At 44.2% G+C, this 26001-nt stretch overlaps 1 protein-coding gene across 1 annotated transcript in view; it reads left to right on the top strand.

Moving 5' to 3' along the window:
* Positions 1–1017: 1017 nt before the first annotated feature.
* tinagl1 (tubulointerstitial nephritis antigen-like 1) overlaps positions 1018–26001 on the top strand; it is a 63320-nt gene continuing 38336 nt past the window's right edge. Inside the window, exons 1-3 of the mRNA XM_084081025.1 lie at positions 1018–1253; positions 13680–14002; positions 20610–20676. Of these exons, the coding sequence (XP_083937151.1) occupies positions 13687–14002; positions 20610–20676 (383 nt within the window). The 5' untranslated portion in view covers positions 1018–1253; positions 13680–13686. The remainder of the gene's footprint in view (positions 1254–13679; positions 14003–20609; positions 20677–26001) is intronic.

The following is a 26001-nucleotide window of genomic DNA, read 5'->3' as shown; positions in this document are numbered from 1 at the left end:
ATTTCAGCTTGCAGCACCATTGTACGACAAAGGATAATTAAATATAGTCCCAAGAGCATCATCAGCTCATAGATTAAAAAGTCATAGCTCTATATCACAAAAGTAATCATTGCTATAGAGCGTTTGTTCAGTCACTGGGGTCTCCCTGTTCTAAACAGATTTTTTTATTCCAGGTACCAATTTTATCTCCTCAGGAGAACTTCAATTTAACTTGTTTATCCTGTATGGGTTCTCTCTCCTGATTGAATAACATTGATAGGATATCCCAAACTGAAAATGTATTTTCTTATCACCAAAGAGCTGTTGAGATGGGGAGACTGAACAAACACTCTATGGCAATGATTACTATCAGAATTAAAGAAAGACATTTCACAAATAAATATCAAAATCTAAAATGCAGGTTAGTTATTGCTTGTTCTGACCACTAGATGGCGGACAGGAGGTCAGATATACCACTCTGCCAAGACAGGAACAAGTGGATGACCCTGGCTGTGAAATCACAGACAAGGAAAAGCCACAGATAGTGAAGGGGAAACGTCTTTGGCTTCTGCATGCGGTTCAGTGAAAGTGACAGTGGAAAAAAGTTGAACCAAATAAAAAAGAAGCCGCAGTACACTGTCACAGAGAAAACAGCAGTGTTTTCAGTCAGAAAAAAAACACAGAGCGGCCTGTTTCTTTATATATACAGAGTTGGAGGTGTGCCAATCTTGATAGGAGAGGAATGATGGGGATAGCTAAACCTGTGGGTGTCATATAGGTACAGTTAAAGTGTACATAGAGAGAGAGAGAGAGAGAGAGAGAGAGAGAGAGAGAGAGAGAGAGAGAGAGAGAGAGAGAGAGAGAGAGAGAGAGAGAGCACAGAGGCTGGCAGGGGGACAGAGTAGGGAGAGAGAATGCAGTAGTGTGAGGGGGGGGGGGGGGGGGGGGGGGCTAGGAGGAGTGGTTCTCTGTGCCTGCCTCTATATAGAGGAGGAGACAGGATCCGAGCCACTAGAGCCAGTGTGTGAGAGAGTGAGAGACACAGACAGACAGGCAGGCAGACAGGCAGACAGACACACAGACAGACAGACGGGCAGACAGACAGAGAAAGGAAGGGACTGACTTTCTCCAAGCCTTCTTCTTCTACCTGGGGATTGAGAGTTAATACCTGAGGAACAGCAGAGGAGACCTGAAACTTTTATTAAAAAAAATATTGACATCTTGGATTTACAGTCGAAACCCAAGGGGATCTTTTAACCTCACAACCCAAAAAGGTAAGGGAAGTTTTTGATGTCCTTTTTCTCCCTCTCTGCAGTTCTCAACTCTCCTTCCTCTGCCTTCCTCTGTCTGGATTCCTCTGTCTATGCCAGGTTCCAGGCAGGTGCAGCCTATAGCCTGCCCTGCCTGCCTGCCCCGTCACCCACCCACTGACTGGCACACTGGTGCTTTTTGTCATGTCACTACTTTAAAGAAGATCTCTCAACACATTCCAGGATTAAGAAAGACAAGAATGTATTTGGACTTCTACAACAACACTTGCCGATCACAATGTTAATTCTAGCCAAGTAAATTCCCCCCCATGTCTGTGCCAAGATGTGTTGGTACCAGTATTTATGAGGTTCATGCCAACGTCTTCTTTTATGGCACTGTGTTATGGAAATGTTTACCTTGTGGGTGTGTGTGTGTGAGCGTGTTGTGTGCGACACAACAACCCAACGCACACCGGCGTAACTGTAATTACAGTAATGGATTTGAGGTGATGTGAAACCCTGTACCCTGAATTAGAAGGCCGACCTAGAAGATTTGCACAGTAAAAAAAAATCCTGGCGCGTTACTTTAACTCAGAGAGTGTACAAAGGGAGCCAATGAAGGGTCCATTTGGTTCCCTTTGTACACTCTCTGAGCTTACAGTATTAACAGGAGGATTTCACTGTGTGTGTGCCAAAGGTTATTGAGGCTATTCCTTCTGTGCGTGTGTGCGTGTGTGTGTGTGTGTGTGTGTGTGTGTGTGTGTGTGTGTGTGTGTGTGTGTGTGTGTGTGTGTGTGTGTGTGTGTGTGTGTGTGTGTGTGTGTGTTGTGCGCTGATAACACATCAGGAGGGCTAATCCGTTGCTCTCACCTGTGTTTGTTGTGTGGTGGCGTGTGTGCGTGTGCCACTGCCAGTGTGGCACTCAGGATGTTTACTGTTAAGGTGTCCAGTGGCACACCTGTATACAGTATTCTACAGCAGTGGTTCTCAACCAGTGGTCCGGGGACCACCAGTGGTCCTTGAGGGGTTTACCAGGTGGTCCCCAGCTAAATGATGGAGAGTTGGTAACCAAATGGAGCCTTAATAGTCTAGATCTTTAACTCTTTGAGAGCGTAAAATGAAACCAAATGGACCCTTACGGGTCCATTTGGTTTCATTTTACGCTCTCAAGAGTTTAATTATTGTTAAACATCTGCATTACTTAATTAAAGAATTGTTATTTTGATCAACGTTTGCCTGTCATCTCTCCTATGGTACCAACATCAATACAGCATGGAATTGTGTATATAAGTTTTGGGTCTGAGAGTCTAAATCTCATCAAACGGTGGCTCCTTGGCTCTAATGCCGAATAAATAATGGACCTTGATATGAAAAGGGTTGAAAACCACTGTTCTACAGTATTAAGTGGTACAGTATCCTATTCTATAGTATAAATATCTCAGAACTGTGGAGTTTTGTTCCTTTATGCTCTTTCTTGGGGGGTTAGTCTGTTCTTGTTATGGTTTTGCTGTTGCTATGCGATAGGACTGTGGTGTTATTAGCTCTTTGAGTCTTTTATGGAAGATTCGTCTGTTTGTTGTTTAGTTTTTTTACTCTGATGTTCTAATGTCCAGTTAATGGCAAGGCTGTCATACACCGCTCTGCACTGTTACTGTGACTACATCTACTTTTATTGTTTTGCCTTCATCTGTCCTCCAGTGTCTCCTTCTTTACTGTTGTAACTGTCATTAATGACTGATTAAAGGTCTATCTATCTACAGTACTCTACAGTATTCTGTGATACAATATTCTACAGTTTTAAGTGGTACAGTATTGTACAGTTTCATGTGGTATAGGGTACAGTATTGTACAGTTTCATGTGGTATAGGGTACAGTATTGTACAGTTTCATGTGGTATAGGGTACAGTATTGTACAGTTTTATGTGGTATAGGGTACAGTATTGTACAGTTTCATGTGGTATAGGGTACAGTATTGTACAGTTTTGTGTGGTATAGGGTACAGTATTGTACAGTTTTGTGTGGTATAGGGTACAGTATTGTACAGTTTTGTGTGGTATAGGGTACAGTATTGTACAGTTTTATGTGGTATAGGGTACAGTATTGTACAGTTTTGTGTGGTATAGGGTACAGTATTGTACAGTTTTGTGTGGTATAGGGTACAGTATTGTACAGTTTTATGTGGTATAGGGTACAGTATTGTACAGTTTTGTGTGGTATAGGGTACATGTTACAGTATTGTACAGTTTTATGTGGTATATAGGGTACAGTATTGTACAGTTTTGTGTGGTATAGGGTACAGTATTGTACAGTTTCATGTGGTATAGGCTACACGCTACAGTGTTGTACAGTTTTGTGTGGTGCTTTGGCTTACCCCATGGGGGCCTTGAATGTGAGGTTGAGGTGAGAAGCACTCTGTGTTGATAATGTTCAAGGACTGTGCTCTTCTAGAATGATCCACTGAGTCACTGCCGTGCAGACTTTTTATCTGCTGTCCAGAGACACAAAGCACTGTTACAGAGTTCAGCTCTTCTTCTCACAGACTCAACGAGTGGCTCTGCAGATAGCTGTGAGAGAGGGAGAGAGTAGAGGTAGAATTCATTTTTTTTTTAAATATACTTTATTTACATTTTTTGTCAAATAGTACACAACAATGCACAACACCAAATATTTTTTTTCTATCGATTAGTCACCCCATGGAGACTTGAATTCATGTTTTTTTCTTTGTTTTCATCAAAGCCAATAATTTGATGACCAGCGGACCGGTAGGAGACACTGCCGGTCATCAAATTATTGGCTTAGGAATGCGACAAAAACAAACAAATGAACAAAATTCAATCTCCATGGGGTGACTAATCAATAGAAAAAAAGTCATTTTGGGGGTGAACTATCCCTTTGACAATACATACAGAAAGAAGAACAACTAGACAAAAAGGAACAAAAGACACAAAAGAAAGACACATGGGTGGGATGGATGACCATCAGAAAGCAGATATAGTTAAGAGTCTATTAGTGAAAGAAGCACCATAGCAGCCAGATATCCAGGTCACACACTCAACTATTGTCAAGCAATGCCAGGAATGGCATCCCCATTTTTTGGAACTATTAGCTTGTGTATTCTGTCCGTCATGACGGATCTGTTCCATCTGAGCAATGGAGAGCATCTCCTTGAGCCATCTCTTGAAACATGTAGAGGTAGAATTCTGACCGTGCATGCGTCTGCTTGTGTGTGTGCGTGTATGTGTGTGCACGTGTATGCGTGTGTGTGTGTGTGTGTGTGTGTGTGTGTGTGTGTGTGTGTGTGTGTGTGTGTGTGTGTGTGTGTGTGTGTGTGTGTGTGTGTGTGTGTGTGTGTGTGTGTGTGACATACTGTATAGGGTGGGTTCATCTGTCCTGTGAGCAGCTGTCTGTCTGCAACACTGATGATGAGCCATATGGCACAGCCTGTGTGGACAGTAAAATCTGTGCTGTTCATTTAACTCTGACAACGTACTGATGTAACCAAATGGACCCGTAAGGGTCCATTTGGTTACATCAGTACGTTGCCAGAGTTACAGATGGCTAAATGAACACTGAGGATTTTACTGTGTGTGTAATGCAATCATTGTTGTATAATCTAGTTTCATATGGATGCTCAGAAGGAGCGGGGACACCATGTGCATTATGTATTGAGGACCATATGCATTCAAATCCGGACCCTTATGGGTTAACTTTTTATAGTTTCACAGTTAAAGCTGCAATCCAGAACTTTTATTTTAATGAACATTTTATTCTAACCAATCACTATGGTGGAGTATGTTAGTACAACATACATGTGTCCTTGCTTACTGTAAATCGCTCTGGATTAAGAGCGTCTGCTAAACTGTAAACCGTAAACATAACTAGTACATGTGCAGTGCTTGGAGGTGGTAGGGTAGGACACCTACTGGTTGAAGTACTACTGCCTGAAGCTCATACGCGTAATTTATTCCGTGGGCCAAGCAGGGATTTTTGTCTTGGAAGAGCGGTGGACGTTTTGGTTCAAATAGAAGGATGGGAAACTTACAGATTGCAGCTTTAATTTAACATTAAATGTTAGCACATAATTATTATGACCTATTCAATATTGTAATATTTCCCATATAAAGTGCAAAATAGTGAATCATTTAAATTGATACCTTTACTGAACATTTGTACAGGGTGTTAGTATGGCTGTACATTGAACAACGTGCTTTATATATCTCATAACAACTCTGTCGTGTGGAAAATGTCGAAAATAGCAAAAGTAGCAGATGTACAAGCTCAAGCTATGTGTGACGCTGTAGTATGATCAAGTAGGGCGTTAATGTACGAATAAACACTAAAGTTTTATTCTAGGTGTAGTTGGAAGATGTTTTTTTTTTTTACAATAATGACATGCACAAAATAGGGCTGCCAGGTTGAAATTATTCATTTTCTAACATTCCTCTCCTTTCCAATTGGCAACCCCAGACCCCTGGTGAGCTGTCTGTGTGGCCTCTACTGTTTACTGTTGACATGATAAACATTAATGGTGCTCAATGAGGAACTGCTGTTGACAGCCAGTGTTGTCATCAACACTTGGTTAATGTCACTGAGGTGTTAGTTAGTTACACCATTGGTTCTCAAAGTGGAGTCTGGGGACCCCCAAGGGTACCTGGGGGTCCCCAGCAAGACTAATTAATATGGCGTCACAATCATTTTAACCACTTTAACCATATTTTTTACTTACTGGTTATTCAAAAATACCAGATATACAAGCTCATATCGCGTCACTTCGTGCCGCGATATGAGCTTGTAGATCTGCTATTTTTGAAAAATCTTCGCACAAAAATATTTTTTGAGACAGGGGGTCTGCAGCCAAAAAAAAACCATCATTCTGGGCGGTCCTTGACAACTCCTCCTAGAGACTGTACTGGGTGTTACGCCCCACAGTTTGACCCCCAGGCGCTAGTAGCTGGTTCTAGAGGCTATAGCTGTGCTGGATGTGTTATTGTCCTGCGCTGCTCAACAAAAACACTTCAGACCAGTCCAAAGAGAGGGACCGGCCCATGCCACCATGCGCCACTGAGCAGTGTGCATGTGTACGTGTGTGTGTGTGTGTGTGTGTGCGTACGTGCGTGCGTGTGCACATGTAGCCATGTCAACTGAAGGTGCAGTCATGTAGAGAAAACAGCACAGCAAAAGAGCTTTTTTTCCGGAGTGTGGCTTTATATGCTGCCCGACTCGAGGGTCCATTGTGTCCTGAGGTCCTGATTGGGTAATTAATAATGTTTCTATTTATGTAAGCGGTGGCCGACCCGCTCCTTTTGTTTTCCGGGCCCCTCGTCTGGGTCCCCTGTACAGTAACCTGAGCCCCCAAACACACCCACGCACGCACACACACACACACACACACACACACACACACACACACACACACACACACACACACACACACACACACACACACACACACACACACACACACACACACACACACACACACACGATGACTTGTTTGTCCTTTGTTGGCCTTCGAAAGTGAGAGTTGGGAGTTTGCACACAAACACATCACTAATCCCTGCTTTACTGCACAGTGCTATGCAGAGTGACCCTTATGGGACCTTTTTTTTACACTCTGAGAGTTAAATAAAAGCTCCAGCTTTGACTGTGTGGCCACTGAGATGAGGACAAACAAACAAAGCAGGCTGCAGAGCTGTATTCAAAGCAGGCTGCAGAGCTGTATTCAATGCACACAGGACAGACTTTTAATGTCATTCCAACACACCTACACTGCTTTGCAGTGGTGGAAAGTAATTAAGTACATGCACTTAAGTACTGTACTTAAGTAAAAATGTTTAGGCATTTGTACTTTACTTGAGTATTTCTAATTTCCAATACCTTTACTTCTACTCCACTACATCTCAGAGGCAAATATTGTACTTTTACTCCATTACTATTATTTGACCACTTTAGTTACTACAGTAGTTATACTTTGTAGATTTAGCTTACAAAACATACACACAACTTCAGCCCTTAAAACTTTGGCTATTTGAAAATAGCCGAAATACAAACTCACAACGCGTCGCATCGCGACGCGTTGTGAGCTTGCCAATACTTTTGTACTTTTACTCAAGTACATTTTGAATTCCGGACTTTTACTTGTAACAGAGTATTTCTACATTGCAGTATTGATACTTTTATTTAAGTAAATAATGTGAGTACTTTATCCACCTACACTGCTTTGGAAACCAATCCTGATGCCACTATATATGCCAATATGAAGGACTGCCCTTAATGTCTTTGTTTGTTTTTAAATCTCCAAATAGTTTTCACCCACTTTTAGCTAATACTGTACATTGAATCTAGACATCACCAGATGTATTGCTAGGAGATCTCTGATGGTCTATGGCTATGTGAGACTACATCAAGTGGTGGGGATGTTAATGCAAGTGCTATGCTATCATGCATGTCAGCAAGTGTGATCACAAGCAGAGTTGTGCAGGAGTCTTTCCGAGTATATGAAGACATACAGTAAAGCCTAATTTACATGTTGTGAATCGTAACTTGCCATGCATTGTGGGCTTGTACGTATAGATATTATCGGCATGGGACACGACACGTTGTACGATGGAGACTCAACTGAGCAGAACTCCCTCCACTTAATTCCAACTGAACACGACAATTTGTCAATTATGAACATGTATTAGTCCTGATAATTGAGGACGGTCCAAATGCAAGATCACCTTTTGCTCACTCCTCCCTCTTTCTCTCCTCTATCCCTCTTTTCTCTCCTCTCTTTTCCTCTAATCTTATCTCTATCCCTCTCTCTCTTTCTCCTTTCCTCTCTCTCTCTCTATCTGTCTGTCTGACTGTCTCTCTCTCTCAGCTGATTCTATTGATGTGTTCAGTTCACCATGCTGCCCAAGCATGGCATCACATTATATATATATATAGATAGACTCTCATTATCTGTACGCTCCCTAAATACACAGAGAGTAATTGTTCAGCGGAGGACACACACAGTGAGGAGTGTTTCTGTGTGTGCGTATGTGCGTGCATGCGTCTATGTATGTGTGTGTGTGTGTGTGTGTGTGTGTGTGTGTGTGTGTGTGTGTGTGTGTGTGTGTGTGTGTGTGTGTGTGTGTGTGTGTGTGTGTGTGTGTGTGTGTGTGTGTCTGTCCGCAGTCAGGTTTCTTTTTCAGTGTGACAGATTATCTCTGACAGCAGGAAGTTACTTAGTTTCCTGTCAGTGTGATAGCATTCTAATCTTGGATGATAATGTCACCTCTCATGTGTTATCCTAATTACCCTGACCGGTCCCCTAGCGTCCCTCTATTCTGGAGAACATGTCATCTACAAGCTGACATGTAGAGGGACAAAAGGACATTCATCATGCATGAGACCTGCCACATTAACTGTATAAAAGTCCCGTCCATCGGCTGGTTGTTATGTCACTGTAGCACGCTGAGTGCTATACTGTGGGGTCTCGCCGACACAAATGATAAGACTTGTTTGGTAATTAAAGCTTCTGCGCATGGCCACACACGTACATATCAGTGCTCCAGTTCCATAGGTATACTATAGGCCAGGGGTCTTCAACGTTTTCAGGCCAAGGACCCCCTAGCTGAGAGAGAGATGAAGCAGGGACCCCCTACTCTATATTGTATAAAATTGTGTTTCAGATTATTAATTTTTAGCGGTGCCAACCGCTCTACACTTGACTTTGTCCGTATGTCCGTCCGTCCGTATCAGCACGGGATGATGAGCACGGGATTTTACACAGCTATAACTCCAGTTTGCAGCATGCCACCAAGTCCAAATATGGTATGTGGACTTAGACCACCAATAGGGACGGGCATGAATTGCTGAAGTTATCACAGCGGGGTCCAGGGACCCCCGCGTATGTTCTGTTCGTCCGCCCGTTTAGGGCACGGGATTTAAAACAGCTATAACTCCAGGTTGAAGCCTGCCACCAAGTCCTAATTTGGTATGTGGACTTACACCACCAATAGGGACGAGCATGAATTTCTGAAGTTATCACAGCGGGGTCCAGGGACCCCCCGCGTATGTTATGTCCGTCCGCCCGTTTAGGGCACGGGATTTAAAACAGCTATAACTCCAGTTTGCAGCATGCCACCAAGTCCAAATTTGGTATGTGGACTTAGACCACCAATAGGGACCAGCATGAATTGCTGAAGCCCCGCCCCCTCTGTCTTCCCATTGGCTGGCCTTTAAACAGCCATAACTCACGTTCGCAGCATGCTACGGAGTACAAATTTTGTGCATGGACTAAAACCACCAATAGGGACAAACTGTAATTACTTAAGCCCCGCCCCCTCTGTCTGCCCATTGGCTGGGCTTTAAACAGCCATTATTCCAGTTTGCAGCATGCTACCAAGTACAAATTTGGTAAGTGGACTCAGACCACCAATAGGGACGAACTGAAATGAGTTACGCCCCGCCCCAAAGGCACCGCTTCCTTCACACAGGGTGTGATTTTTTTTACTTAGTCTGCTGTTTTTCCCCTCTACACCTATAGCCTCTTTGCCGAAAATAGCAGACCTACAAGCTCTCAACGCCTCGCACTGCTAATGTTTCCCTCTGAAAATTAATTTTATGGTTCAAGTGGTTAATGTAAAAAAACTAAATCCTATCACACAAAAATTTGGCGGACCCCCTATAGTAGCTCTGAGGACCCCCTTGGGGTCCCGGACCCCCTGTTGAAGACCCCTGCTATAGGCTATGTGCAGCAGTGTTGCCAGATGGTAAATGTTGAATTATCGTACAGGAGGCTTAACATTATCGTATTTGAAAGAAAACTATCGTACACAGCCAAAAAAAGAGAAATCACACGTCGTGTAAAAATGTAATTTCACAAAACATTGTGTATTTAGTGTAAGAAACAACCTTGTTTGAGGCTCCTACAGTACGTGACAAAAACGCATCACTTTATGCTGCGTGGAAGCAGGCAACCTCCTGGACCTTACACAAATAAAAGTCTGAAACTGGACTGGAAAGACGCGACCGGTGTTTTTAATGCCTCCAAGTACAGATCTAGGGTCAGATTTACTGATTTCCTGAGTTATTTTCAAAAGCCAAATCGGCAGCCAGCTCGGGAATTTAGTAAATTCACACCCTTTTTTGTGATATGGCAAAATGATCGTACATTTGGGCATTTTTGGGTATTGATCGTACAGAGGGTAACATTATCCTACAAATACGATAATTATCAAACATCTGGTAACACTGATGTGTAGCCAAGTCTTGCTGGGACTTGCATTGTTGAGCCCAGCTCTCTCTCTGCTGGCATCATTCTCTGATGGTGTGTGTGCGTGCAAGCGTGCGTGCGTGCGTGACACATGTGTGCGTGTGTGTGTGTGTGTGTGTGTGTGTGTGTGTGTGTAGCTCTGAGCCCAGGTACAACATGCTACTATAAAGGGGAGAGCACAATTAGACAATTGGAAACACTTGCTAATCATTTAACACACTGGCATTGCTCCCAGGAGTCACTCGCCCCATCTCTCTCTCTCTCTACCCACAGCAGTGAGAGTTCACAGAAATGCTTCCTCACTCCCTTCATAGATGCATTTCCAGACAACGTCACACCGATAAGAACCAGCATGCGCGCGCAGGTCGGGGCCAACAGAACCCGACCTCTCATTAGATGCAATGTAAAAGTGGTCACAGCCTCACGTGTAAAAATGCATTCCATCAAACTTTCAGATGCTGTTTTCCTCCCATTGTTAGTTAGTTAAAGTTTATTTCGGTCATAACTCATAAACCATACACACATATGGCATTTTGTACAATAAAAGACAAAACAATTAAAAACAAAAACAAAGCAGCACAAAACTGCAAGTGTGGAAGAAGGAGGTTTAGGATGGATGTAAGGATGTTTACTGTGATCTCTGCCTCTTGAAATATATGCCGTGGTTTATGTTGGGTCAACTTGTGTGTAAACAATTATAGCGATTCTCAAAGCAGTTGTCCCCCAAACCCCACGTCCAGTCGCAGAGGGAGCGCTCTATGATCACGGCACCAGAGCCTGCTTGATCACGCAGCTCAAACCTAAGTTATACTCCGCCGTGCAAAGGTGTTGCGTGCAGAGAACGGCAGAGAATAGCAGACCTCCAAGCTCACAACGGTCGCATCCGCGACGCGTTGTGAGCTTGTATGTCAGCTGTTCTCGGCGCACAATACCGTTGCGAGGTGAAGTACATAATTATGTCTCCTGGCTGGTAAGACGCCAACACACAGAGGAGGTTGAATGAACTGAAACCAGCGCTCGCCAGAGTGATCCCCAAAACAACAGGTTTGGGGATCTGTTGGGAATAGATTACATGAAACGGGCACCTGTGCCTGCAGTCTCAAAGTTGGTAAACAAGAAATCTGTCTACATGCCAATGGTCAATGCACATGCGTAAGTTCAGACTGATTGATTAAACCACTGAGGAGTAAAATGGACAGACAAACAAAGGTTTCTTCAATTCATAGCAGGATATCATTTTAGCAGCAGGTCTACAGATCTTTTTTGTTTTCACCAACATGCCCAACATAGTGACACCAGGTTTAAAGTGGTTAAAAATGACCAAAAATGAAGGGAAAAAAAGGGAAAATGTGTTGCTTTATTCTTGGGAAAAGGTTTATAAAAACAACACAATAGTTGTACAAAATGAGCAAGAGGCACCCGGGGGCCAGGGACACAGATGAAAGGCCTGGCCGTGAGGCCCTGCTGGGAGCTGAAACAAGGAGCTGAAGAAGCTGCCTTTGGTCCCAAGACCTCACATGACCCGTCAGTAGATCACACACAGCATTAGAAGGACTTTGTGCTTTGTCACCACGCAGTCCTTGGGCCTGAACTGAACTTGTCTTTGTCTCTCTCTGTGTTATTGTCACTATCTAACTGCTCTCTCCTTGGCTGTTTCAAAGTGCGCTAGAGAAAAAAAAACATAAGCAGATGAACGTGTCTCCAAGAATCATGTGGATTTCTATTTGGGACCGACTGCCAGCTTAGTTTAGACTCTTCCGCTGTGCTGTGCTGCGCTGTGTGTGTGTGTGTGTGTGTGTGCGTGTGTGCGTGCGTGCGTGTGTGTGTGTGTATTACTATACTTGCGAGGACCAAGTATGGTAGAATTTGAAGAAATCTACATTGTGAGGACCGTTTTCCTGGTCCTCACAAGACAAAAGGTTGTTTTATTGTTAAACAAACATTTTTTAGACATACGTTTACAATTAGAAAAACATTCAGGTTAGGATTAAACATTTAGAGGTTAGGTTTAGGGATCGGAATTAGAGTTAAACATGATTTATACTTTGTTGCGCGCCAGTGTCATGCACCGAAAAATAACCGATCTATAAGCTCACAACGCGTCGCAGCGCGACGCGTTGTGGGCTTATAGATCTGCTGTTTTTCGGCTTTAGGCTTACAGTTAAAACTAGCAAAATATATGTATTTTTAAATTACATCCATAAAATCGCTTTCCTAAAGCGTTGATGTCCTCACAAGTATAGTAATACAAACGTGTGTGTGTGTGTGTGTGTGTGTGTGTGTGTGTGTGTGTGTGTGTGTGTGTGTGTGTGTGTGTGTGTGTGTGTGTGTGTGTGTGTGTGTGTGTGTGTGTGTGTGTGTCTCTAAGGATCAAACGGCGGGCGGTGGACAAAGTACTCATACTTCAATTACACCTCTCACCCCGGAACCTCTTTGCCTTTTCTCTCAGCGAAGTGCGAACAATTTTGACTGACTAACTGCTGGGTCTGGTGTTTTTTTTTGTGTGTCTCTTATAATATGGCTCAGCTTGTCAACTTTAACAAAACCTTTGTCATTGAACTTCAGAGGAATATCACCAGACTATACCATGTGATGTTGTCTTGTCATCCACAAATACCTGACACCTATTTCCTCTTTCTGCTGAAAGAGGACATTTCCACTGAAATTTTGCTGATTCTACACAATCAATCTTTGAATTCATCTTTAACTCATTCACTGCAAAATAAATACGTACATAAATCATCCACTGCCAGTAATTTTTTTGATTTTCTTACCTTTTCAAGTAGTCACAGAATATTTATCTCCAGTATGATCGATCCCCCATGATGGTTGCTAATCACGGAGGGTTTCACTGTGCTTCTGCGAGAAAAAAAAAGAAATACATTGTTAACCAGGAAGTGAATGGAGCCGTTGTACATCTTGGGATCACGTGATCTCCTGGTTCTGTGTGTATCTGGGGATGAAATGGTCACTTCATGTGTTAGTGAAGAGCACCATCTAGTGGAAACGCCAAAAAACACAAAAAAGTCGTCCTTGGCAGGCTGGGCCTTTGGGAAAAAATGTCATCAAAATCGCCCTTGGCAGTGAATGAGTCAATATTACGCAAAGAGGAGTTCAACATCTCAACCGTGCGTTTCACAGAAACAAGCTATTCTCTGAAACACCAATCAACCTATCTGTTGTTTCAATATTCCTCTGTACAGATTAACGATGAAGCTCACCCTGGTGTCCGTGGCAGCGTTGCTGCTCCTAGTGGTGGCAGATGGGAGTGCAGCAGACAGAGCGGTCTCGTCGAGGAGGACCAGGAGGGAGCTGGCCAGCCCGCTGCACATGAGGGGCATCCGGGACCCGTTCGGGGCCTACTGCCAGAGGAGGCCGGGCCCCTGCTGTCCCGGCAGAGACGACCTGTGCACGGTGCCCTACCTGGACACCATCTGCTACTGCGACCTGTTCTGCAACCGCACCATATCCGACTGCTGCCCCGACTTCTGGGGACACTGTCTGGGGATACCACCACCCTTCATCGGTAAGCAAGAGGGCGAGGGGGAGTGGTGCAGTGTGTGTGTGTGTGTGTGTGTGTGTGTGTGTGTGTGTGTGTGTGTGTGTGTGTGTGTGTGTGTGTGTGTGTGTGTGTGTGTGTGTGTGTGTGTGTGTGTGTGTGTGTGTTGTATGTGCAAGAGCGCCGTGTGGTTCTCAAATGTTTTCGTGTCAAGGACCCCCAAATTGATATGTATTTGGCCACGGACCCCCATCTGAAAAGGTTTTGAGCGAGGGACCGCCAGAAGAGAAGATTTATGTAAAAAGAATATGGTACAGAAAACAAAGTGAAGCGCTGTGAGCTTGTAGATCTGCTATTTTTGAATTTTGATAAAGTGGGTTGAGATGATTGTGGTGCTTGAGGTGATTGTGTGCGTTCAGGCGTGCGGGAGTGCACAGCTGGGGTTCAATTAGCATGTGTGTGTGCGCGCGTGTGTGTGTGTGTGTGTGTGTGTGTGTGTGTGTGTGTGTGTGTGTGTGTGTGTGTGTGTGTGTGTGTGTGTGTGTGTGTGTGTGTGTGTGTGTGTGTGTGTGTGTGTGTGTGTGTGTGCGTGTGTGCGCGTGTGTCAGTGCGTGTGTCAGTGCGTGTGTGTGTGTGTGTGTGTGTGTGTGCGCGTGTGTCAGTGCGTGTGTGTGCCTACATGTCTGTGCCACTGTTCATGCGTGTGCTAATGTTGTGCTGAGTGTGTGTGGGCCAGGTCTGTCACACAGGATTAAGCTCCACTCAGGTCACCATCGTCCCCCTAAAGGACAGTCTCCCACAGACAGGTCAGCAGCGTGCCACAGACACAGGCCATGCTGCATGGGACCCAACACTGAATTGCAATCACAAGTCAGGTTTTTTTTTTTTTTACACACAGAGACTCTCACTGTGTTTCAAACCCAGCAATGAATGTTCTTATGAGAGAACACTCTCAGTGGGATCTCAGCTAAGAAAATGATTAGCTTGTGGAATGGACTATGGGCTTCCCACAACTTATGCAGATAGTAAAGATTATGCCTGATTTATAGCGCTGCAACTAAGTCCCAACTACAAGTAAAAGTCCGGAATGAATAATGTACTTGAGTAAAAGTACAAACGTATTGGCATAAAAATGTACTTTAAGTACCAAAAGTAAAAGTAGTCATTATACAGAATGTCCCATTTCAAGTTTTCAAATGTATTCACAATCTTTTGAAAATAGCAGATCTACAAGCTCACAATACGACAACGGTACGTTGTCCCTACACGGTAAGATTGGGAGGGCAAAAATTAACCTTAACCTTAAAGGGACGCCACTGATTTGACTGTGTGTGTGCAGAGGTGTAAAATGTGCCAGCAGTAGCAGCAGTCCTACCTGAGAACGGAGCGGAGAGAGAACAGTAGATGTCTTATAAGCCTCAGACAGAGCAATGGAGGGAGGAGGGGGGGGGGGGGTAGAAGAGGGATGAATGGAGGTCAGGCAAAAGAATGCAGGCTATGTGAACGAGGGGGGAGAGAGTCAGCGGTGTGGCAGGAGAGAGGTCACAACAGGTATGTGCTGCCGTAGACAACAGAGGTGGCGGGCCATGCAGTGTGGGACATGTATGCACTTGCACTGCCGTACACGCTTTTTGCACACGCATGCATGCACGTGCACGCACGCACTTCAAAAAGGGGAAAGAGTTGACCTTTTTCTTTACAATACCAGCAGGTCATTTTGTCTCTCTCCTGCTTTGTTGTGCAGGAAATTACTTCTTAGAACAGTGGTTCACCACAACCTTTTCAGGCCGTGACCTCCAGAAATAATCATATTTGAACTGGGGACCCCACAAAATAATCATATTCGAACTGGGGACTCCCCAAAATTATCATATTTGAACTGGGGACTCCCCAAAATTATCATATTTGAACTGGGGACTCCCCAAAATAATCATATTTGAACTGGGGACTCCCCAAAATAATCATATTTGAACTGGGAACTCCCCAAAATAATCATATTTGAACTGGGGACTCCCCAGAATAATCATATTTGAACTGTGAACCCCCACCCTGTCAAGCACTTGGCATTGTAAGAGTTGAGACATTACATTTTGTTTGACTCGGTTCCACAGATAAATATTGTGAAAATAGCAGATACAAGCGCACAACGACTCGCAACGGGAGGCGTTGTGAGGTTGTAGATCGGCTATTTTCACAATTGTGTCCGCTTTCTTATATTAGACAATGTGGCTTTTTTTTTTTAATCAAATAGGTATTACAAAAAAGCAGATCTACAAGCACATAGCCACGCTATGAGCTTGTATATTTGCTATTTTTTTAAACAGTAGTATATTATAGTGGGTGTGCGTCGCTTGGAGCAAGCTGAGGCAAGTGGGAGCGAAGCAGAGCAGGTGAAGTGAGGTACTGTGGCACAGGGGCCAAAAACACACAGCAACACAAACAAGCTCGCAAAAATCACACAAAACTGCAGCATTAGGAGAGAGACTATTCCTTAGCTGGAGCGTCACCACAACACAGGGCTGATAAGCGTTCCAAGAGGAAAGAAGAGCAGGGTTTAAATACTGTGGAGGTTGATGAGTTGATGGCAGGCAGGTGAGAGAGACGAGGGAACCTGTAACAGGTGTGCCACGCTGGAATCTGCATGGAGCCAAGCCTACGCCCACACACACAGTCACACACGCCAACTCACTAAGACACAGATAGAAGTTTGACATATAAGTTTGACATACAAGTTATGTTGCTGCTGTTTTTTACTTTAATTGATACTGTAGGTCGGGGGTCTTCAACAGGGGGCCCGGGACCCTTACGCGGTCCTCAGAGTTACTACAGGGGGGCCGCCAAATCTTTGTGCGATGGGAACTTTTTTTTTACAATAACCACTTGAAACCTAGCCTCTTGTGAGCTTGTAGATCGGCTATTTATTTCGGCACAGAGGTTTGATCTAGAGGGAAAAAGGAGCGAACCAAGTACAGAGCCAAAGGTCAGGTTTACTAAGTATTGAAGGTTTAAGTGGTTAAATGTCTGAAATGAACAAAATAAAAACAAAGTTACACCAAAAAAAGCAGAAAGAAAGGAGAAAAAAGACAAAGACACTGACACAGACACACACAGACAAGACAAGACAGACAGACAGACAGAAACACAGAGCCACGCCGTAAAAGTCATCAAATCGTGAACTATATGAGGGTTGAACATGTGGAGGAGGCGGACTTGTGATGTCATTGATTGTATAGAGCAAACCCTTTTTATCCACCTGTTTCCTAGGCTTTTCACTGTGTCTTTTGGATCCAATGAAATCCAATGAAACCGGTCAGATGACTAATGATATCCAATGAAATCCGACAGGAAGTGGAAAACATAAGCCTAGGAAACAGGTGGATACAGTACCTACTTTGACACGTTTGTTTTAGGTTCCTTCCTTGTCGGTTTGAGTTATTTATTTTTTTGTCTGGTCACAGACTGGTAGTTTATCATGAAACAGAGCCATCCTCCAGAGGCTGAGACAGCTATGATGGGGAAAATTGGTGTCTGACAGATTGAGACATATATTATGGCCGTAAATCAAGCTGCGCCGTCTCCTACAGTACAAGGCCTCTCCCTCTACGCACCGCAAGCCTGGAAACACATGTATAAGTCTTTATAATTCATAATTCCCAGTCAGTCAGCGTATGTACGTACTATGCCCTCAATCCCGGGTGGAGTTGGTTCGGAGAACGCCCTTTTCTTGTAAATATTAATATCCCGTATCCACCGCAGTGTCAGAGTGTCGCTGGGTAAATCAAAACAGTTTACACAATCCATATTCAAGCGTGGTTTAAAAGGCAGATTGTTATCGGCCACATACCACAGGGCTCTGCTCTGTGCTGAGGCTTAACCCATTAGTGCACTGACCACATCATCAAACCAAACGTTGCTCTTTCCAATCCCTCTCTGGACATTATAAAGTATAATGACATTCCTGGACCTGGAGGTGTAGGCAGAAACACAGTGACACTTAGCACCTAATAACATTTTATAGTGACCAGTGGTGTAAAGTAACTAAGTACATTTACTTTAAAATTCTAAGTAGCCTACATTTTGAGGTATTTTGTTTTTACTTTACTGGAGTATTTCCAATGTGCAGTTCTTTAACTTCTACTCCACTACATCTCAGAGGGAAATATTATACTTTTAATCCACAACAATTATTTGAAAACTTTTTACTTTGAAGATTTTTATTATTATTACAAAACATACATTAACCACTTCAGCTCTATATACATTTCGTCCATTTGAAAATAGCCGATTATCCCTTATCCACTTAAACCCTCTAGTCTTAGTAAAACTGGACCCGAGTTGTCGCTGTACTTTTTTCCAGACCAAATCTCTGCCAAAAATAGCGTATCTACAAAGTCACACATTGAGTGACCTTGTAGATCTGCTATATTTTGGCTAATGCTCCCCCCAGAATATGGAACGCTTTGGTTCAAGTGGTTAAAAGCACGGTGAGGAGGCCCGGACCCAGGGGCGCAGCGCGGCGCGGCCCACCCACATAGAAAGCTGGCCCACCCAATCGATTTAGCAAAAAATAAATAAATAATTGATTTACATATTTATAATATTTTTTTTGATAATAAATAAAAAAAAATCAGGCAAAAATAAGAATTAAATAACATAACCCTAACCTAACCCTAACCCTAAAACTGAAATAAAGTAACCAAAAAACGGAACAAAAGTATCAAAATCCACCCAAAACCCGTGACACGCGCGCACGGGGCGGGGACAAAAAAGGGGGGAAAAAACACTAAGGAAATTAAATTCTTACCCCACGTGGTCACATTTAATTAATTTTGATTATGATGTAATGTTTAGTGTAACAAAAAGAGCACAGGGCTGTATGATTTTGTGTGGGAGCATGGGGGGACAGGGCCAGCTTTGTGGGGGCCCCCCCAGCACGGCCCCCCCCCCCACCCGGCACAGGCCCACCCATGCCATGGGCCCCATGAAGCCCTGGGTCTCGGTGGAGGCCACAAAGCAGTAGGTAAGCCGGTTAAGGGAGTGACGTGGGCCCCCGGGACGTTTTTTTTATTTTTTTTTATTTAACCTTTATTTAACCAGTAAAACACATTGAGACAGAGTCTCTTTTACAAGTGGGAATTGGCCAAGGGGCAGATTAAAAATTTCACATCTCTGCAAAAACAAACATACAAATCAGTACAACAATAATATTAATACATCCATGACTCCCAGGAACCCTAAAAACAAATCTCCCAGTGAAACTAATTAATTACTCAGCTCAACCAAGTCGGTTAACCTACCAGCAAGTTAATCCAAAATTATTACATGTAGCAATTCATAGAATTTTACCCACATGTACAATGACATAGTGTTTCTTTTTTTTTTTTTTTTTAGACATCCAAACAATTACGTTAGAACAGAAGCCAGCCTGGTGGATTATACTGGAGATCACAGTCCACTATACAACACTAGCTCTCTATGTGGGGGTCTGGGGACCCACAGGGGCCCTTGAGGTTCGTTCCAGGGGGTCCCCAAGCTAAACGATACCGATACTGTAGTTGAGAGTCAAACGGATCAAATTAACACTGAGGATTTTACACTGTACAGTAGATTGGGGTCCCGGACATAAAAGATTGTATCAAATGGGGGGGTTGTGACTCGTGGCCAAACGCATATCAAGCTGGGTCCTTGAAATTAAAAAAAACTTTGATAATCACTGACTTACCGCACGGATTCTGCACCAGTGTTGATTTTGACAGCAAATTTTGTTTTAGTTTTAGTCTAGTTTTAATCGACTAAATATCATAAGATCAAATGTATTTTGGCGGTGTCTTGATGGCGTCGTAATGGCTGATTTTACACTTGGTTGCATGCTGAAAATAGCCGATCTACCAGCTCACATTCACGCGTTGTGAGCTTGTAGATCTGTAATTTTTAGACCCACCCACGCGCAACGAAACATAAAATCACTTGTCTTTTAGTCCTACTAGATCTCTTCTATAGTGCCCCCCTAACATTGTTTGTCTAGTTTTTATTTGTTGAAGAAATTGTCAATATAGTTAGTCTTAGTTTTAGTCATCGTAGCTCAGTTTTTATGTTGTTTTTTCGTCAGTGAAAAAAGGTAGGCGACGAACATTTTTCGTCATAGTCGTCAAAATCAACACTGTTGCACACTGAATGCACACACGGACAAACCACACCATCAACAGACAGTGCAGCAAACACACACACATACAGAGACACACTTCCAGCGGCACCCATATAAAGCAGGTTACAGGTGGGGTGTGGTGGGGGGAGGCGTCAGGCCAGCGTGTGTTGGTACACGGAGGGTTTGAGTGTCTTGGAGAGGCAGACAAAGAGGAGAAGAGAGGGAGAGAGAGAGAGAGAGGAAGAGAGGGACAATACATTGAAAAGAAAGCTTGTGTATTATGTTGCCTTGGGGCGTTTATGTGTGTGTGTGTGTGTGTGTGTGTGTGTGTGTGTGTGTGTGTGTGTGTGTGTGTGTGTGTGTGTGTGTGTGTGTGTGTGTGTGTGTGTGTGTGTGTGTGTGTGTGTGTGCAGCACACGCACGCACGAACAGTGCAACCAGTTTTTTTCCGGGCTGGTTATTAACTTGCCCTTCTTGTCTTCCCTTCAGGTACTTGTGACAGAAACGGACAGCAGTTCTTTTCAGGACAGACGTTCAGAGACAACTGCAACCTTTGGTATGTCACCCATCTGTCTCCACGTCCTGCTATCCTGATGTCTGCATCAGAAGCTGTCGCCATCCTCTCTCTCTCTCTCTCTTTCTCTCTCTCTCTCGTCTCCTTGTCTTATGTCTTTTCATTTGACTAACGAGTGTGTTCTTTGGACTGCTGGCGACATAACCTTTGTGATTGGCCATCAGTTCATTTAGGCAGGGGCTTGGGCACGTGCACGGTTGCACGCACACCCACAAAATTCCACTTTGACCTGTCTTAAACACATGCACACATAAACACATGCACGCACACACACATAAACACATGCACACACACACACATAAACACATGCACGCACGCACACAAACACGCACACACACACGCACATACGTGTGCTCGCACCTGCCCCTATAACAACATTCCAGTTTGGCTTGTAAACCCAACCCCTGTTGTTTTACATTAAAGGGATAGTTCACCCCAAAAAAATACTTTTTTTCCTATCGATTAGTCACCCCATGGAGACTTGAATTCATGGATATTTTTTTGTTTTTGTCGCATTCCTAAGCCAATCATTTGATGACCAGCGGACCGGTGGGCAGCGGTTCCGGTAGGAAAGACTCTTTGTGTCTCCTATACCGGAACGGCTGCCAGTCATCAAATTATTGTCTGGAATAGACCCCTTAACAGACGACGTCACACTGATAAGAACCAGTATGCGACTATGCACGGGCAGGCCGGCACCAAATGAACCCTATTCTGTCGTGTCTCGCTAGGACGCGCCTCACTAGCCAACACACAAGAGGAGGTTGAATGAACTGAAACCAGCGAAACCCCGAAACAATATGTTGGGAATTGATTGCATGAAACAATCACCTGTGCGTCCAGAATTCAATATGAAAAAGTGCATTCAAGTCTCCATGGGCTGACTAAATCCATAGAAAAAAGGTTATTTTGGGGGTGAACTATCCCTTTAACGACTCTGGGTGGGTGGGTGGTGGTGTTACAGTATTGCACAGTAAGCATGGTGGGTGGTGTTACAGTATGTACAGTATGTGGGAGGTGTTACAGTATGTACAGTATGTGGGTGGTGTTACAGTATGTACAGTATGGTATGGTACCTCTGTGACGGTAGACACATTCCTCAGAACTCCCCTGACTCTTCTCCTCCTCCCAGCTACCGTCTGTTTATCCTTTACAGCTATGTGTCACACACGCACACACACACACACACACACACACACACACACACACACACACACACACACACACACACACACACACACACACACACACACACACACACACACACACACACACACACACACACACACACACACACACACACACACACACACACACACACACACACACACACACACACACACACACACACACACAGAGCAGGGGGAGGTTGAGAAAATGAAAAAGTGCCAGGCTGGTTTTTGCCAGACACAGTGTTTGCGTAGGTCTTAGGACCGTGATCACAGTGGATTAACTCTATCCCTGGAGCCCCTGAGAATAATATTACCCTCATAGCCATGAATAACTTGGCTGTGGAAGGAGGAGGGGCGGGGCTTGATCTGAATGTTCAGCGATGATGAGAGAGAGGGCAGCAACACAAATATGGCTTAAAGGATCAACCCGGTTATTTTGCTTAATAATAACGTAATCACGATTATCGATGATGTTTTTACGACGCCGTCTATAAGAGGGAGCGCGTCTGTGTGTCCAGAGCTAATTTCACCAACCGCTGCATCGATGGATGTGGAGAGATCAGGTGGCTTGCACAATGTTCTGGTTATTAACCCTTGTGTGATGGTGAGACACGAGGGCAAGGTGCAACCGCCGAGCAAATAAGATGCATCAAGTGTCAAGTTGCACGATTACATAATAAAGTGCAGCGCAAAAACACAATTTTGGATGACTTTTGATTAATTTTGCGGCGCAGTCGGTAGCGCTGTCGCCTCACAGCTAAAAGGTCCTGGGTTTGATTCCCGCCGGGGACGCTGTGGGCGCTGGGGGCATGTTCTCTCCTCCACGTCATCAGTGCCCATACCCTAGGTGGGGTTGGCCAAAGGGCCTTTCTGTGTGGAGTTTGCATGTTCTCCCCGTGTCCCCTAGGGTAGGTAACCTCACAAAAACATGCAGTAATCCTGGTCTCTATATCACCTCCCCCGGGAATAACGTGTTCCTTCCACGCGCTACGTCCTACCGGGGAAAGTCCCCGCCTGTCAGGTGATAAGAAGCAGCCTGCTCACTCCTCATGCATTGAAGGAAGCATGAGCTCAGTTTGGGACTCTCCTCAGGCTGGCAGAGGGAGAGTAGCGCCCAGGATTACAGTTTAGGCAATTGGCACCCGGTGGAAAAAAAGATAGGGAAGCGGAAGGCCATCCGTTCGACCCTCGGCTCTCCCAGTCTACACGTCGAAGTGTCCCTGAGCAAGACATATAAACCCTGACAGCTCAAACCCTTCATTTCCCCTCCGCCAGGGACCAGTAAATACGACCATTCCCTAGATTTGGACATTTTGATGAAGTCAGTTGGGATGTTTCTAGATATTGCTCCTAGGTGAGAACGATGCTTTATAGTCGTCTCTTGGAAGGGACGATTACCGCTCGTCAGGAAGTGAGGAGACAGGGTCTGGTTTGTGTCTCTGGACTCATTTTGTGCTGCTCGTTTTTTTCCGAGGCGAGTGACACGGAGCCGTCCTCACCAACTGTGTCCATGTCAGTGTTCATTTTGACAGCAAATTTTGATATAGTTTTAGTCATATTTTAGTCATCTGAAATGTTTGTTTTTGTCTATTTAAAAAAAAATCTACACTTGATTTTGTCAATATATTTGGTCTTAGTTTTTAGGGGGTTTTTTTCTGTGAAAAAATGGAGTTGACGAACATTTTTCTTCATACTGTCAGTCGACAAAATCAACACTGTACCATGTCTTAGTAAAAACATTACTGGCTAACCCTCAGCCGAATGGGAGCACAATGCGAGTCTCCCGGGCTTCCAAACTGTGGTTACAAAAGTTGCAAAGGTTACGCTGCTCAAAATAGACTCTCTGGCGCCTGTACACAAAATGTGACTCAAAGTGTAAACATTGACCAGTTTTATAGGTTAATTTTATACACAGAGTTAAATGAACACTCTGGATTTCGTTGTTGTAAAGGGTCATTTTCACAGGGTTAAAGGAATAGTTCACCCAAAAAATGATCTATTTTCTATCAATTACACACCCCATGAAGCCTTGGATTTGTGGAGATTATTTTGTTTTTGACGCATTCCTGAGCCAATAATTTGATGACGGGTGTATTTCCGGTAGGTCACTTTGTGACTCTGATTTTGATAGAAAATAAGTAATGTTTTGGGTGAACTATACCTTTAAAGTGAACTGAAATGAATGTATATCATACGTCCGCAGATAGCCACTTGGTTTCTGACCTGAGGGTGACGCCGTGTCTAAATACAGTACATTTGATTGGCTGACACACCGAGCAGCAGAGTGCCTTGTGTAGCCTATCTCTCTGAGACTCTGAGGGCAGTGGGGGAGGGGGAGGGGGGGTGATAATGGCTGTTGTCCATTATTTTCAGGACAGAGGTGGCAAAGATGAAGATAACGGGGGTATTCCTGTAGTAGTCCCACAGAGACTATAGTGAGAGGAAGTGGATGGAGGGAGTGAGAGGAAGTCAGCTGAATGAATGAAATCCTGGGAGAGAGGAAGTTGCATTCCACACCTGTCCTCCAAAACTGTTTCTCACTCCCCTGACATTTTGGCCGTGTGTTTGTGTGGCTTTCCCCCGTGCACCCCTAGCACGTGTGTGTGTGTGTGTGTGTGTGTGTGTGTGTGTGTGTGTGTGTGTGTGTGTGTGTGTGTACTGTATGAGTGCGTACGTACAGTATGTGATTGTGTCTGCGTGTGTGTGCAGTGGTGTGAAGTAACTAATTACATTTACTCAAGTACTGTACTTAAGTCAAATTTTGAGGTCCTTTTACTTTACTGGATTATTTCCAATTGTCTATAGTTTTACTTCTACTCCACTACACCTCAAAGACAAATATTGTACTTTTACAAATATAAATGATTGCATATAAAACATTACCCACTTTAGCCCTATTCTATACCTACTGTAGACTATTTGAAAATAGCCTACAGACGCGTTGTGAGCTTGATCATCTGCTATTTTAAGACATGTTAGTACTTTTACTTTTGGTGCTTTAAGTACACTTTGATACCAATACTTTTGTACTTTTACTCAATTCAATTTTGAATTCCGGACTTTTACTTGTAACAGAGTACTTCTACATGGCAGTGTTGATACTTTTACTTTAAGTAAAACATTTGAGTACTTTTTCCACCACTCTGAGTGTGTGTGTGTGGGTGTGTGTGTGTGTGTGTGTGTGTGTGTGTGTGTGTGTGTGTGTGTGTGTGTGTGTGTGTGTGTGTGTGTGTGTGTGTGTGTGTGTGTGTGTGTGTGTGTGTGTGTGTGTGTGTGTGTGTGTGTATGTGCGCTTGTGTGTGTGTGTGTGTGTGTGCGCGTGCTTGCGTGCGCGCGCACATGCACGCGCGTGTGTAAACACACAGGCACGTAGGCGAGTGTTGACTCTAAATCTCATTCGTACATCCTTACAATATTTATTTTCATGCTACCGCTATAAGCTCGCTGGTTGTTTGTCTTGGCACGTCCGAAGCTGAAACCCCTTCGACCTCCGCTGGTCGCCGCCGCGATCCATCTGCATTAGTCTGCTGCTGCTGAGTGGATCCCTTCTATCTGGATCTCTGTAGTCTTGTCAATCTGACGACGACGATAGCCCTGAAGCATGACTCCTCCGATCAGCGCCGCTCAATTAGGCCTGACCCCGGCCGGCTGATGAGGGACACAGATACGGGGGCCGTCAGTCATAGAGTGATAAACGGCCCGTCCTGTGGTCGCTCTCCCCTCCCGGCGCGTCTCCTTGAAGACAGAGACCCGTGGAGGTTAAGCAAACACACAGTCCCTGCATGGTATAAATAGCCTGCAGTGTTCTGGGACATCGGGAACACCGCTCCACCTCCCGCTGTCAAACAAATGAGCCACCAGCACCATGCACGGGCTCTGGTCTGTCTTCATGGGCACGTCGAAAGCTATTTTAAATGAAGAAGGCTACTTTATCTTATCTTTATCTTAATCTGGACACGACAGGTTAAATGCAGATTGTACGTATGTGCAAATGTGCAGTGATATCCCGAAACAACTAGACAACAACTAAAACCAGCCCCTAAATGCCTGATTCAAAGCCCATGACCCCAACCTGAATCTTGTAGACAAACATTAGCTACACCCTTCTCTCAATGGGGACCAGAAACAGTGGTGG

Source organism: Gymnoscopelus microlampas (assembly GCF_963454915.1).
Source record: "Gymnoscopelus microlampas genome assembly, chromosome: 15".
Lineage (NCBI taxonomy): Eukaryota > Metazoa > Chordata > Actinopteri > Myctophiformes > Myctophidae > Gymnoscopelus > Gymnoscopelus microlampas.
The sequence above is the reverse complement of the archived record's forward strand: the minus strand, read 5'-3'. Positions and strand labels throughout refer to the sequence as shown.